Raw genomic sequence first — 16,111 nt, forward strand, 5'->3', positions numbered from 1 at the left:
CCTCCTTTCCCCAAACCCTACTGACTGTACTCCTTACATGGATACTCCAGTTCAGGAACAAAGATCTGCTCAGGATGTGTTAGTATCCAGGTTCCTCCTTTTCTAAAGACTTCTGTTACTGTGATATTGTGGCCACAGTCGAATACCACAAACTGGGTGGCTTACCACCTGGAATTCATTCCCTTGTACAGTTCCATAAGCCAGACATACTGTTGGCAGAATTAATTCCTCAGCCCTGCCTATATCTCTCCTTAGCTGTCAGGTGGTCATCTTCGTCTTCACATCTATGGTGATTCCCTCAGTAGCCTCACCTGAGGTCTACTGTGTGTTCAAGTGGCTTACCAAGGTCCGTGTCTTCTCATCCAGTTTTTCCATTTTATAAGAATACCGGATAAGTTAAAATGCATCCAACACACTCCTTTTCACTCGATTGCCCCTGGGAAGACCCTGTTTCCAAAGTATGTCCTTGTTCTGTGTTACTGGAGGTAAGAATGTCAACATATGAATTATAATTAGTTCACATCACACCTCTCAGAACCTGTATCTTCATGCGTAGCACAACAAGGGATATTACATTATTATGGAAAATTTCACGTGTTTATCCATGTAGAGAACGTTCACCCACATGGTGGACCACGCAATGTAGGCACCCATGTGCAGTGCACAACCTGTACCACTGTCCATGGTGACCCCCAGGACAATCCTCTGAACAAATAACAGGACAGCACAAAGTCTATAGAATCCTTGTTTCTCATTACAAAGATGCGGGTAATTCAGAATCATTCACTGAACCTTTATGGATCTCACACAGTGTACACAGTGAGTAACCCTGGACTGACATATACACAGCTGAAGATGTGTGAGTAAATGTGTAATTTAGTACGAGAAGCTCAATGGATAACAGCTTTGTTGACTTAATTGACTTAATCAGCCTAATTTCTGGGGTCATTGACTAGCAATCACACTAAAAAAATGTCCAAACATAGCAGATCCCCACTGTGTAGAAATGTCCCTTTAGAAGCAATTTTAATGGTACAGTTATTAAAGTGGTCCTATTAAATATAGTTCTCTATGGCAACCCTGGGCCTGACAACTCCTGCCGTTTCCTCAGGAGCTTTGCTCTCACCAACTTTTCTAGTTTTTGCCCATCCCCTCATGTAACTGCAGAGATTAAAGCCACAGATTGGGTGGGGGATATAGCTCGGGGGTAGAGAAGTAGCCTTGCATGCTGAAGTCCCTTGTTCCATCCCCCAAATAAAAGCCTGTATGTTTGTGGAGGATTGAGCAGAATTACTGTGAAAAAGGAAAAAAAGAAAAAGAAAGTGAGGTTATTTAGCCACAGCGATGAACAAAATAACTGTATGAGGGTAGTGACTGGGTCCTGCTGGTGCCTCCCTAGCCTGGAGTGTAGGTTAATATTAACAGGCTCAAAGTGATGTGAGGTTGTGTAATCGAGGGCCTGGCCACCAACTCCACAGATGGTCTCACCATTCACTTCATCTCCTGGATTTCAGTTGCCCTCCATGTAATGCTGGGACCCAGGGTGGGTTGGGGGGTGAATGTCAGTCCTGGGCAGTAGAGTGTCACCATCTGCTGTGATGATGTCACTCTGAGCCAAGCATGTCAGCTGAAGTCGCAGCACATCAGTGTCTTTCCATGCAGGCTGTGAGTGTTGGGAGCAGAGGGCTTCTGAAGCCTTTTGTGTCAGTATCTCTGAGCACAGGAAACAGGTACACAGGCAGAAGAACGATGTGTGCAGTGGGTGGGAGGTCTGGGGTCTATTATCCGACTCCACTCCTCACTGCTAGACACACACGTACCATTTAAAAATAATAAAAAATAAACCTGTGTGTGTGTGTGTGTGTGTGTGTGTGTGTGTGTGTGTGTGTAAGGGGGGGTGGTTTCTCTGTATAGTCCTGGCTGTCCTGGATCTCACTTTGTTGAGCAGGCTGGCCTTGAACTCAGAGATCTGCCTGCCTCTGCCTCCCGAGTGCAGCATTGTCTGAATGTCTCCATTTCAAAGGCAGAGGTGGTTTGAAGGAGTTGCCTTCATAGTCAGGACACTTGAGGAACACTCTTCTCTTTTCCCACTTAGGTGGGAAGATGTTAAAGGCTCTGAGAAGTCCTTCAGTGAAGATTAATTCAAAACTCTCCAAAAATACCTGACCCTAACCAAGGACCGTCTCCTGGTAACCTGATGAAGTTAGGTTTTGCAGACCAAGTCCTCATTTGGGTAAGAAGAGAGCTGCCTCCTCAAGCATCCTGGCTTTTGGAGCATCCCTCCTCATAGAGCATCCTGGCCCCTGGAGCATCCTTCCTCCTGGAGCATCCCTCCTTCTGGAGCATCCCTCCTTCTGGAGTACTCCTGGTCTCCTAGAGTATCCTGGCCCCTGGAGCATCCTTCCTCCTGTAGCATCTCTTCTCCTGGAGCATCCCTCCTTCTGGAGTACTCCTGGTCTCCTGGAGTATCCTGGCCCCTGGAGCATCCTTCCTCCTGGGATATCCTGGCACCTCTGCCCTTTATTTCCCCAGCAACCATTTCATTTACTTCTTAAATTTATGTTTGTTTGTTTTAATGTTAGAGAAGAAAGTGACATGGCCTGTTCCCACCCTGACATAGTCTCCACTGCTCCGAGAGAATTGCCTATTCACTGACTTCAAACATGGCAAATCTACCTCTGCCTTCTTCCTGTCCTACTGTCCTCTCAGATCACTTACACAGATCACTTTTTCACTCACCGTGGGTCTCAGATACCATCTTGGCAGTGGGCAAAGTGACCACTGAGTTCTGTCTTTTCTGACTTCTGAATCTGAGCAGGCTCTTTGCCTTGGCCACTCCCCACATCCAGCAGAGTGTGCCTCCCCATGGGACTCATCACCTTTTCCCTCGACATACACCTTTTGTATGTGCCTGAATCCCTCTGCCACATCCTTCCTATAGACGAGTATTTTTTTTTCTGTCTTGTTCCCGGTGGTACAGCAGTGCCTGGAACACAATACATGCTTAGTAAACAGTTGTCAGGTGAATTAACATGTGTACTCACAGAAGAAACATACGTGCACTTTTTCTTTTCACTAGACTTTCTTTAGCGTTTAGCAATATTCCTATATTAGCCACCACAGAAACTTTTATAAAATCTTGCATGTGTATGTGGTACATATGTTTGGGGATGCATGTTGTGCTATATGTATGGAAGTCAGAGGACAATCCCAAGTGTTTCTAATTTCTCTTCTTCTACCTTGTTTGAAACACTGTCTCTTATTGACTGCTATAAGTTTAGGGGGCTCTCAAGCCTCTAGAGATCTCTTGGCCCCCACTTCCCATCTTGCAGTAGGATTGCTGGCATTATAGCCAGGCATGCTACCACATCCGGCTCTTGTGTGGGTTCTGGAAACACAAACTGGGGACTTCATGCTTGCATGGCTGTCTCTTGACTCACTCAGCCACCTCTGCAGCCTCACGCAGAGCCTTGTGAAAATGCTGTATCACGTTTCAGTTCAGGGATGTCCTGAGTCATAAAAAAGGATTCCATGTGGATTTTTTCCCCCTCTTTGAACGGTGGTGAATGGGAAAGAATGTCATATTGTGTGTTAACAGTCCTGTGTGGTAAATTCCCAGGCATGGGCTTCCTGAGTGAGAGTGGTTTTCTCTAACCTTTAATAGATCTTACCAAGCTGTCTTCCGATGATCCTGCACAGATTTCCCTTTCATTGCAGAGCAGGACAGGGTCTGTTTTCTCACCTGCTTATAGTACTGGACACCAATGCCATGTATCTGTGCTGATCAGAAAGGTGGGCAATGACAGGCTCGTGATTTGGGTTACATTTTTTTTTAATTGCAAAACGTTAAGAACTCTTACAAACTTCCACTGGCCATCTCTGTTTATTTTTCTTTCTCTCCTTTCTTTCTTTTTAAAAGCTTACTGTCTTCCATCTGTCTTTTGCTGGATTTTCTCCTCAAGGCATATTGTTTCCTGATAAACAGGTTTGAAAGAAATCTTTAAGACAATGGTTATCCCTGTTATCAAGTTGTTCAGTCCGCTGTGTGTGTTTATGACATTTCATTTTTCTTTTTTTATATTTGAGTTTCACATATTTTACTGTGAGATGCTATATACTATTTTATAGTAACCCACAATGTCGTAGGTCTCCTTGAGGCACTGTCATACCTACCATGTCTTGGTTGACACTCTACCCAACTGCTCTTCTTCCTCCTTTCCTGACTCTAAACCCTCCTACGTCCGGGATTTCTCAGTTCACTCTCATATCATATGTGTGCTCTAACCTACACCCCTTCTCTTCCTTAAAGCCTCTGTTTCCCTCTCATGGCCCCATTCCAGGTTCCTGGTGTTCACCACCTTGGGGAGAAGCTCCATAGGCACTGGGGACAGTGGGTGCGATGCCGTTGGTAGAATGTTCTAGACGGCTTCTGGATCTAGTTCCCCTACTGGTCATCTATCTGATTGCTGGTTGTTGATTGATTGATTGTTCTACTATGACGACAGAGGGAAGATCCATCAGTCTGTCCACTCTATTCAGCCTCTGTCAGGAGCTGTGATGTTTGGCACATATACATGCATGATGGCTCTTCTGTCATGAAGAGCTGAATGGCACTAACCCCCGTATACTGTTTGTGCTTTGTAAACTCACACAGCAATTCTTTTGATGATTTCTGGGGATAGTCTTATTCAGAAAGGCTATGTCTACTTGGCACTCTCTACATTTATATTTGCTGTGTTTCCATGTCTGCCTTGAAGGTTGACCCTTACCACCTGGGCCGACTGTGCCTCTTCTTGAGGTATTCCCTTGCCAGCCTTCTTGTTTAGTTCTCTGATCTTATTCTGGCACGCCCAGTGTCTTCTCTGACTGTCTTGCTGCAATGTGTCTCTAAAGACTCTGTTACGTGTCCCAGATCTCCTCCAGATGGCTCCTTCTGTGATGGCTGCCTTTCATGTCGGATCCACTGGAAATAGCTAAGGTGAGGTGAGATACACAACAGTACAAACAGGCCAGCGAACCAGGAAAGCACCAAAGGTGAAGGAAGGGGTCATGGACCCAGATAAGAAAGAGGGAAGAGGGGGGCAGAGGGGCAGCTAGGTTATCTGAGGAGTTAATGAACACACCTGCCCCCCTTTTCTGGAGTTCCCAGCAGGAGATCAAAGGGTCCCTGGGACAGGAGGATGAACCCAGGAGGCAAAGGAGTGAGAAGATCTTGGACTGTTTCCAGGAGCAATTTTGGGAACTTTTTTTTTTTTTTAATCAGCCAGAACTGATGGATGGATGGGTTAGGGCTCATTCAACCCCAGTCAAAGTGTGGGCATGTGGCTGGGCTTAGATTCCAGAGGTATTGGTTAGGAGACAGGTAAGGCAAGTACAAGAGAAGCGGGTGCCCTGTGTGCTCCAGACCCTCTGCCCACAGAGACCAGGGAGCAGGAAGCCAGGGTCAGCTAGATCTGGGAGGGTGCTGTAAGTTGGAGCAGGTCACTAGGTCAGCATGTCCAGCACTCACCTGTAGGCCCACTATGTGCTGAGAGCTCAGACGAAGGTTATGTTCCTTCTCTGACTCTGTCACACCTGAAGCTGGGTGCCTTGGAGTCCCTCTTATACAGAGTGTGCTGAACTATGCGGGTGGCTGGTACCTACCCTCCTCCCCTGTAGGCTCAGGAGGAGGCTGGTGAAAGACATACTAATCAGGATTCCCAAGGCCAGCAGAAGACACGTGGGTGGGATGTGCAGAACCAACTGTCCCTTGTGCTATAGCTCTGGGGAATGACAGATTGAGTGGGGAAAGGAGCATCCAGTGCCTATGTACCCAGGGGACTATTGGTGGAGGAGAGCCTAAGGCAGCTTGTGAGCCTGGCCATGTGCTGCTGTGGCCTGAGGCCTGGCTGTTCTCTGGGTTTGGTGCAGTAGAAGCAATTAGAGGTTTTGGAATCAGGGAAGGGCGAGAGTTCTGTGGCTACCTGAGTTCACCTCAAGGAACAGCTGAGACCGGGGCAAGAAATTCACGAACATCAGGGGCCCGTGACTGCGCCTGAGCCATGGTGTCCTCAGAAAGAGCTCAGGGCCTACAGTCACTGCGTGTGCTTCCACTCCTGCCCTGGCAGGTCTCACACAAGGACCTGGCACAGGTGTCTGTAGTCTGTGTGTTTGGAAACAGAGAAGAGATAACTCAAGTGTCTAATGTTACAAAAGGGGTCCTTGGTGTGCCTGAGGAAAAGACTGGTGGTGTCCATGCCAGGGAAGGGGACTTTTGCCTCGAGGGTGGAGAGAGTAAAGGCCATTCATTGTGCCATATCCATCTGCACCAGGTATCACACCCCCTGGACAGACGCATGTTCTCTGACACAGATATACGTATGCACAAAGACTGACAATGACAGAAACACTTGCACATGTGCAAGCATGCGCGTGCGCGCGCGCACACACACACACACACACACACACACACACACACACACACACACACTAGCACATACAGATATGCTATAGAAACACATGTGCACATACACCCCAATGTGGAGACCTCTCTCATCGGAGGTCACACAAACACAACAGGGAACACACCGACTTTCTCCCCAGAGCCCTAGTTCTAGAACAGAAGGAAAAGCTGTTCAAATAATGCCGGCTGCCACCCAGTGACCTTGCTCTGTACTCCTGTCGGATGTCGGATGTTGAGGACAATGATTAATTCCTGGCTCCCAGTGACAGCTGCGAGGATCAGGGAAGCATGGTGTCCTAAGATCTTCAAGGCCAGAGTGCTCCAGGATGAGACATTTTGAAACAATGCTCAGAATGACATAAAGTTTGAACAAGGGCCAAACTTTAGCCCACCATAGAACCCTAACCACCAGCTTCTCCTTGTGTCCCGGTGAGCAGCCCCTTAACCACTGGCAAGTGACAGCTCAATTTGGCTTGCTTGGCTTCGGTTTACTCACAAAGAGAATGGTGCCTCCTTTCTCATCAGATCTGTGAAGTGCTACTATGGACAGTCAGGGAAAGAATGATCTCCAGTACCTCTTTGTGTGTGTGTGTGTGAGTGTGTGTGTATGTGTGTGTGTGTGTGTGTGTGTGTGTGTGTGTGTGTGTGTGTGTGTGTGTGAGTGTGTGTGTGAGTGTGTGTGTGACTCCCAGTGAATAGTCTCAACAGAAGGACACCATCCCTCACAATGGCACATGGGCTACTGAGATGGAAAAAAAAACATACCAAATCAAAATAGACTTTATCATCCCCAAGAAGAATACAGAGGTCATGAGTGTGATGATTTCACAGAAGTCACACATCTGGTGTGTATCAGTCTCAACTAGAACCCAGGTCCTGACACCCTTCAGTCCAGAGTCAGTGCAGCCGTTAGGATGGTCTCAACTTTGGTGGAGCTGGGGAAGGTCGGAGCGACTAGGTCATTGATATAAGGAGAAGTGTGGCTTTTAAAGAAATACTTGGTGTGTGTTGATTACTGAGTCCTTGGAAATCACACAACTATGACATTCTTTTTTATCTAAAATGTAACAATCTTATGATTCAAGTCAGTGCTTTCTGTCCACATTTATTCAGGGAGTTAGGGTTGGGGTGGGGTATGATCTGCAGATGAAGCAGGCAGCACTCCCACAGTACACAAGTGTTCTGAGCAGTAGGTGCATTTCCTGGGAAGGGGATTCTGTCTGCTGCAGGCAGTTAGCAAGGCTGAGGGTGAAGAGATGCAGGAAACCTGCCTCTGCACTCTCCCACCACTCCAATCCCCTCCCCCTTCTCCCAGCATAGATGCCTCCAGCCTTTCAGAAAGGGCAAACAGAGAGGGCCCAGCCTGGCTCCACAATATTGCAATTCCCCTTCTCCTGGTAGTTCTCTCTTCTCCCTAATGACCCTTTCAACACTCCCCTCCCTCTCCCACCACCAGGGGAGCAGCAGATGGTGGCTTTGGGTACAGACAAAGGCAACATATCCCAGCCTCTGTGTCACCAAGGCTGGCACTCTCCTTGATAACATTTCTCTGGTGCAGATGGCTCCTGTCCTTGAGAGAAATAAGGATCAAACATCCTTGAAAAGATAAGTGCCCCACCCTTGGGCCATGAGAGAAGGGCAATTAAGTGTCCCCAGACAGCCCTGGCCAGTTTGTAAAAACACACTAGTTCCTGATAGCACCATAAAGTTACTTCCCAGGTCAGAAGAGCCCCCTCCCAGTCGCACAATTCTGCACTGTCTGAACAAACGACATCAGGTTTGAAAGAATGACTTCCTCTTGTCACCTCCCCTGTCATGTAACCCAAGGATCCCTGCTTATGCATATGCACGTATAAAAACTCCAAGCCTCTGAACTGGAACAGCGAGCATCCCGTTCCTAACCTGTGCAGTGGGAAAGGTTTTTGATCCTTGTATGACTCGAATAAAGGCTCTTCAGTTATATTACATTGGACTAGCAATTCCTAGAGTTCTTCTGGGGTTCCCAAGATCTGGGCATAACAAGGGTTGAGGAGGATGGGGTAGACTGCCTGGCCCCGATGACAATGATGAATCCTGAGATCTACTATGAGGCACTGGATTTATATTTATCCCTGGAATACTATGTTGAGGGCCTGGAGATGGGGTAGGTGCAGTTGTATATGACTTCAGGAAGATCTCAGGGGGACCCTAGCGAAAGGAAAGGTGTCCTTCTCATGTAGGTACCTATCCTTATGGCTTTTCAGAGCCACTCATACAGCATGGCTTCACGGTCAGCCAGGACAAAGTGGCTTTGTGTCTAGTGGCCTGATTGGCAGGAGAAGCCCGAGGGGAATCACCCAGAGACCTCTCTGATCATTGGAGGATTTGTGAGTCCCTTCTAGCAGGGAACGAATGACAGCAACAGGCTGGGGTCCTGCTCCAGTCCTGTGGAGGAAGAGTTCTACCAACTATTTCCTCTAGCCATTCTCAGGAAAATTGTGGTGAGATGGAGAGGCCAGACCCAGTGAGATGACACAGTACAACCAGAAGGGGACATGGCCCTCTGCCTTCAGTGCTGGAGCTGGGACATCATGGGGACCTCCTCAACACAGATGCAGGAGACAGTGTGATGCACTGTGACCTGGAGACCCCACATACCTCAGGGGACAGAGGAAGACACAGACACCACAAGGAGAGGGATTTGCTGTTTGCACTCAGGCATGGGTGAAACGGCCCCATGTTTAATGTTACCCAGAAGGGGACATGGCTTTCAGGAGAGAGGCTGATTCCTGAGAGCACTTAGTTCTGGGGATTTACCACTCTGCCTAAAAAGAGGGGGACATCATTTGTGTGATCCTGGATGAAGATGAGGAAAGGTCTGTTGAGCTGCATCCGGCCCATATCAGTCGATCCGAGCTTTTTAAAGCATGAGTTTGTACTAGGCTTTGACCCCTTTTCATCGATGGTCAGCACAGCCTTACTTACCACCTGTAGGAAGAGAAGCAGGAGCTTGTCAGAAGCAGGCAACACCTGCTCTGGCCTAGGGTATGATCATATGTGGAACTTACAAAGGAAGACCCTCCAATGGCTTATGTCCATCCTTTATGGTACTGCCCAGCCCTCAGCCTGATCCATGGTGGTGACCCAAAGCCCTTCCCACCCCACCCTCCTATTCTTTGCCTGCTTTGGCCGATTCCCTTTCATGTTCCTTTCCTGACTCAATCTCTCATAGTCTTAGATACATTTCACAGCGTTACAGTGAGTATGTTGAGGGGGCATTTGTATTTCACGTCCTTGGCACAAGGGTCCCCTTTCCAGTGTATAGCTGTGAACTCTTTGGGGATAGGGTTTCTGAAGACGACCTCGAGTGTCCAGACACCAAGGGTGCTCATCCTGATCTATCTTTAATTGTCCGAACCAGTGGTATGTTTGGAAAACTCAATAACACTCCGATCTCTTGAGTTGCTCTAAATTCCACAGGTGAAAAAAAAATCTAGGATAATATCCTAGGTCAGTGGGCCCAATCCTCTCTGTACAAATATAGGCAAATTGAACCCCAAGGTCTCAACTGGCCTGGGCAACTGTAAGACTGAGGCTCAGGAAGGCCATTCAGGAGAGCTACTTTTATTATCTGAAGCACAAGACTCTCCCTGTTGTAGTTTTGACCTCTGACCCCATCCTCCTGATAAATCCCAAAGGTCCCTCTGGAGGAGCTCAGCCGTGCCTTGGTCTGTATCCTTTCCGCTAGCTACCCTTAGCCTCACATCTGAGCTGCACCTCTACCCTACTTGACTCCAACAGACACAGGACTGTCACTGTGAGGTGACCTTACCTTGAAGGACTTCTGAAGTGTGTCATTCATGTCAGAGCTATTGGTGCCACTGTTGAAAACATAGGTGATTCCTAGTAGACTCATCATTGACTCCAAGTCATGGGTCTCAGACAATGAGAGTTCTGGTATCTCTAAATCAACCAACCTGGTGTGTAGAAAAGGAAGCTTTTCTTTAGTCTGGAAGAACCAATACCTTTGTCCTAGTTGTCCCTAAAATGCCATCTCCTCAGAGAAACCCTTCAGGCAGACTCAGGGTGTTCACATGCAATCATGTTCCTGCAGTGTTTGGCCACCCCTCTTACTCAGCCAGACATTCCCCCAAGACCTGACTCTCGAGAGAGTGGGAGTCAGAGCAGCCGAGTACAACTGCTCACTGGTGAGGGTCTATAGTTCAGGCCCGAGTGTCCCTGTGTTTCATGTAGCCTGTGTCATGCAACTGGTAGCAAGGCCCTGCTTGTTTACAGAGCACCAGAAGCACTGATTTGTGGAGCATGGCTCTAGGGACCCAATAAACCCATGCAAGAGCATCAGATAAATTGAGTCTCTTGTAGTCATGCCCTGGGTTCTCTATTCCTGAGGCTTTCCATATAGCTTCTTCCCCTGTCGCCAAAACACCCTCGTGGACTGTCCACTTTGACCTCTAACCTTTAATGTGGCCAGGTCCTGAGAGTCATCTTCATCTTCTTAGCTCAGCCATAATATACACTACAACTGTGGCCCCTGTGCTAGCCTCTGCATTCCTGGAATGGAGTATGTCCATATGTGGTGTGATCCCTCCAATGGATCACATGTTTACCTCTTTATATTGAGCACTGCTTTTGTCAGTGAACCTGGCCTGCATTACTGAAAGGAACACAGAGTCTGCTTGGAAGCTCAAAGTGGCTGTGGCCCCAGCTTCTGGCCAGTCTTCTAGGGCCTTTGTTATTTAATGAATAAGAGGTTGGATGCCTCTGGGTAGTTCCTGGGACTGGGGATCACCTTGTCAATAATTGTCGTCTCATCCGGCGGAAGTGTGGGTAGGTTAGGCTCTGTTCCACCTTCTGCATCTTCCCTGGATCGGGTATGATGAAGTAGGTTGCGAAGTTGCCTGTGAGCAGAGTAAGCATCAGCACCGTGCTAGACAGATCCTCGACTCGGAACAAGTAATGCATGGCCATGTTATGGATCATCGGTACCTTGATTGTCATGCCGTATCCTAAGTGGTAGTCCTTCACTTTGACGGACCGGCAGCCAAAGTTGCTGTCAAGTTTGGCTGGAGAGGATGAAGAAGGCTGTCAGACAGGGGTGGGCCTAGGTCTGTGTATGTCAGAAGAAAGGAGCCCGGAGCCTCCTCTTGGAGCCCCAGTATCATGAGCTAAAAATAGAATAGGAATGGATATAACATGGCACAAGAGCTTTGTGAGGGTCACTTGAACTTGGGATGTGTGTAGAATCTGGTATATTCTGGTAGATTCCAATGTAAAGCACCTTGGGCAAAGGTTCAATATTTTATTTTAATATTAAATATTTTTATTTTATTTAAATGTTAAATAAAAACTGTTACGTTTATTAAATGGTTCCTCTGGAGATGCTAAGTGATAAACAATGCAAATGACCAGAGGTCCCTAAGTCACAGGTGTACTCCTTGCCTTTGGAGGATCTTTGTCCTTTGTTGACAATGGTTTAGTCTATATTCAAGGCAAACCTTTATGGCACCTTGAGCCCTTTCCTGAGCCCACAGATACAGTGCATATGCCTTGGTAGCCTCCCTGATACTGTATAAGATGATGACCATTTTGGTCATCAGAGTAGGTAGGTGCCTTGGGAGCCCATCATTGAGGTCATCAAAATGAGTAGACTTCCTCATAGACCCTTACCCCATGTTCTCATTGGAAAATTAAGGGATCATGGGAAGGGAATGAATCTGTGGTCTGAGTGCTGTGCCTGGCAGGACTTTGCCCAGGAGAAGGGAGCTCTGGTGAAGAGGTACAGCCCTTAGCCTTGAATTCTTACCCAGGCTGTAGACTCTTTGGGGGAACAGCTGCTCCTGACCTTACCAGTTCCAAGCAGGACCTGGTCATGCTTGGGGTCAAGTTTAGTTGATCAAGTGTATGTGCTCCACCAAGTTCCATGCACTGTGCAACCTCACAGATTCTTTCATTACCTCAGGGCCATGGGCTACCTTTGTGAAATGGACAGTCATACCACAGACAGATAAAATGGCTTGTCTAGTGTAGACAGGAAATGAATGATGGAGGCCACATTAGCCAATGTTTTCAGACTCCAAAGCTGACCCTCTCTACGGTGCTTACTGTTTCGTATCCTACGGAAACAGCCCTATGTATACTGATCTATCATTTGTTTTTAGAAAATACTACATAGTCTCTTGTTTCACGCACACAGACTTCAAAAGAGCATTTGTATATAGAATGATCCATCAAGCCCAGCCTAGGGGTTACTTAAATACATCCTCCAAACTTACTGACTGCTGGAAAGTGTTGTACTGTTTAATGGTGAAAGACTGAAGAAGATACATGCATGCATCCTACCTTCCTACATTTTAGGATTCCAAGGAGACAGAACATTGGAATGTGAGCATCTAATTGGATAAATCCCCTGGAGCCAGCTCAGCCAAGTGACACACCCTTACCATTCCAGATAATGTAGTTCACCACAGCCAGGAATGTATCACTCTCCAGGTTCTTGACAATGTTCACTATTTCCTTCTGGCTTTTCTCCATCACGTAATTGTTGATCTGTGTCTTGGCCTGACTGCTGTCTGTAAAGTTGATGGAGATCATGTCAGAATGGTATAGGTCCTTGACTCCTTTCACAAATTTGTCTACTGATGTCAGGTCCTGGTGGATGAACACGCTGCTACCAGTTTGTAGTGATGATGGCTCTTCAGTCTGGTGGATGGAATGGAGCAGATACCAGAAACACTTGTGGATCTCCGCTTCAGGCAAGCCTGTTTTGTTGAACCTTAGAGTCTCCAGGATGTGTTTGCTTAAGTTGCCATTGGATCCCAGGGACAGCATTGAAATGGCAGCAATGACTCTAATCGGGGAGAATAAAATATTTCCATTTCCTGACAGTTGGGCCATCTTTTTGAACAAGGTGATGGAGACATTGCAGATGGTAAGAGCCACCTTCCGGCACTGGAAGGGATCAATGCTTGGGTCTTCATAGAGTTTTTCATGTTTAGTCTTGGTTATGAGAAGCAGACAGCACAAGCCCACTAGCAGGAGGAGTCCATGGGAGGAAAAGGGTGTTGTCATCCTGCAGGACAGAGGGAAGAACACAGCCCAGAGTCAGAGCCATGACAACTTCCACTAACCAATGATTGGCATGTGTAAATGCAACCACAGTTTCCTATTCCTGTGCTGTGTGCCCAACCTGGGCCCGGCACTTTCTATAGCTTCATTATTGAAAGACCCAGTGATACCTCTCAGGGCAGGTCATGTCTTCCTGGTCTGTGTTTCCCTGATATATATAAAAGTACTTTGCCTTCCTGTCTCAGTCCCAGCTGTGGAGCTACACAGTTTTCCACTTATTATGATGAGAACATAATAAGGCGGAAAGGTTAAAGAATATGCTCAAGGTCCATGAGCAGGAATTTTGGCAGAGCCAGGTCCCATACATAGCAGGCTGCCTGGGTCCTACTCCACTCCCATCAACAATAATCCAATGCAAGAGAAACTGCCCCATTTAACAAAAAGCCGTGTCACCAGAACCCATGTGACCTGTAATAAAGATCAATTTTCCCTGTAATAAAGATCAATTTTTGAGCTTCATTTTACAAGCAGAAACATAATGGGATTAGTTACATAAATATAGATATGGTTACTGGTACCTGGAAATGATCTTGGGGGAAGTTTGTAGGTTTGCCAAGCTTCAGCCTCTAGGACCAGCCGGAGTACTGTGAGGTCAGAATCAGAGCAGGAGCCTAAATGACAAAGAGGGTGGAGGAGTTGGAAGGGCGACAGCTCAGTGAAGAATTAATGAGCATATCTTCCCTTGTAGATCAGAAGTTCTTCCCAGGTGATCAAGGGCAGATGACCCTGGGGCAGGCAGGCCTAGGGTCCTGGGCTGTCCATAGAAAGTCTTGGGAAACACACCTTTAAGGGTAGCAGCTTTTTTTTTTTTACAAAAAAAAAAAGAAGAAGAAGCAGCCCATTTTTCTCCTTTAAGAGAGTTGTGTGTGGAGCTGTGTAGGTCCTTGAATTCACAAGCAGAGGTTGAGGTCTATGACTTTGGGTAGAGGGGCATGGGACTGGGTATGGAAGGATGTCCAAGATGAACATATATGGGGTGTGGGAATGAGAGAGATGGATAGGACTACCGGAGGTGTCTCCTTAGTCCCCTCCACCCCAGTTAAAGGTGTACACACAAAGGTAAGAGACCCAGAGCCAGCCCAGGACCTCCTCAAGGAGGGAAAACAACCAGGCATCCCGACCCAGTGTTCAGTAGTGGGTATTCTGTGTGCTCAGATGATCCCAGAACAAGGTCTTTGTTCTCCTCTGGGTTTGCCCTCAGGAGTTGAATCTCTGCCTCTCCTTCTTCTGTGTGGAGGATGTATGGAGACAGGTAGTAAGGTTGGCAGTGCCCAGCCCATGGGCTCAGAAGGAGGCTGGTGAAGGACTTACTGAGTAGCGTCCGTGGAGGCAGTGAGAAGCTTGTGGGCTGATCATGCAGCAGTGACTTCCCCTGTAGCTGTCACCCTGGGGACTTATAGGCATAGCAGAGCGTGGGGCACGCTCCGTCCCTGTGTGTGATGATGACATTTCACGCTGGAGGAGAGCTTTGGGCAGCTTGTAATCCTGACTAGAAGATGGTGTGCCGTGTGTTGCTGTGACCTAAGCACCTGGTTATCTTTCTCTGAACTGACTTAGTGAAGCAGAACTGTCCAGTGCCAACCTTTTTGAAGGGAGACGGAGGGAGCCCTGTGGCTATTGCAGCCTACCTCTGGGAGTTGCTGAAAGGAGGTCATGAGTTCATACATATGCCAAGCCTTGGTATTTTCAGTAATCATTACCTGCCTGATATCAGTCCCACTCCCAACCTGGGAAGTCTTGTGCACGCGTGTACTAGAACCTGTGCTGCATTGCATTCAAGCCTGGTTGTCTAGGACAGACTGGGATAATAGCCGGAGCTTCAGACGAGGTCTAGAGGTCTTCGGTGTAGCAGAGGGAAAAGTGTTGGTGTCCACTCCAAGGAGAATTGGCTTTGCCTTCAGGACAGAGAGGATAAAATCCCTTCATCCTCGTGTGTACATATGATCCCTGTAACCCACATAATACCCTTCCAGATGCACACGTTAAAATACACACACAGGGCCACAGACCCAGTCCCAGACCCAGATGTAAAGCATACATGCAAGCAGCACTTCCTGCCTCTCTAACCTTTACCATACTGTGTCTGGCAGGCCTGCGAGGGTCTTGAGGCTGCAGAGGCCGTCACCTGGTAAACCGCATACTCCACACTCACTCCGTGAAGACACAGTTCTCGGCCTTTTAAAACAAATGGACAATATTCCTTTGGATGCTTGCTTAGGGGTTTATTTCAACTTGTGTGCACCATGCTGTCCTGAGCAGGAGTGTGAACATACCTCTCATTCCTTCTGCGATAAAGGAGAGACCACATTGCTGGAGCATGGGGTGTGTTGGTTGGTTCTGACGGTCAGCTTGATTGGGCTTTGAAAGCCCTAGGGAATTGGCGGGGCTCAGACAGCTAGTGGTGTGTCTGAGGGTTTTTCTAGAGCTGATTACATCATGAGGGCTTTGACTTCATCTTTGGCCTGATCTGTGGATGGAGTCATATGACACCATTTTGGGGGAAGTGAGGAACTTCCTAGTTGGAGAAGGTCAGTCACTGGGTCC

The 16,111-nt window shown here is 47.5% G+C and overlaps 1 protein-coding gene and 1 long non-coding RNA gene across 3 annotated transcripts; one reads left to right on the plus strand and one right to left on the minus strand.

The window, feature by feature from the left end:
- The first annotated feature begins 1,467 nt into the window (after positions 1–1,467).
- Gm46373 lies at positions 1,468–8,409 on the plus strand. The gene is made up of 2 exons (XR_001780680.2): positions 1,468–1,730; positions 2,096–8,409. It is a non-coding gene; the product is annotated as a predicted gene, 46373 (long non-coding RNA).
- Serpina1f (serine (or cysteine) peptidase inhibitor, clade A, member 1F) lies at positions 7,533–15,018 on the minus strand. 2 transcript variants are annotated; one of them, NM_026687.2, is made up of 6 exons: positions 14,879–15,018; positions 14,086–14,178; positions 12,883–13,511; positions 11,232–11,505; positions 10,254–10,398; positions 7,533–9,409 (listed from the first exon to the last, which is right to left on the minus strand). In NM_026687.2, exons 3-6 carry the CDS (start codon positions 13,508–13,510, stop codon positions 9,221–9,223), a joined length of 1,236 nt encoding a protein of 411 aa, NP_080963.2. In that variant the 5' UTR covers position 13,511; positions 14,086–14,178; positions 14,879–15,018; the 3' UTR covers positions 7,533–9,220. The 2 variants fall into 2 exon arrangements, with proteins under 2 accessions (NP_080963.2, NP_001158214.1); NM_001164742.1 differs by lacking the exon at positions 14,879–15,018 and having other exon boundaries at positions 11,232–11,340.
- Between the last annotated feature and the right edge of the window lie 1,093 nt (positions 15,019–16,111).

The sequence above is a fragment of the Mus musculus genome, chromosome 12 (genome assembly GCF_000001635.26).
Source record: "Mus musculus strain C57BL/6J chromosome 12, GRCm38.p6 C57BL/6J".
Taxonomy (NCBI): domain Eukaryota; kingdom Metazoa; phylum Chordata; class Mammalia; order Rodentia; family Muridae; genus Mus; species Mus musculus.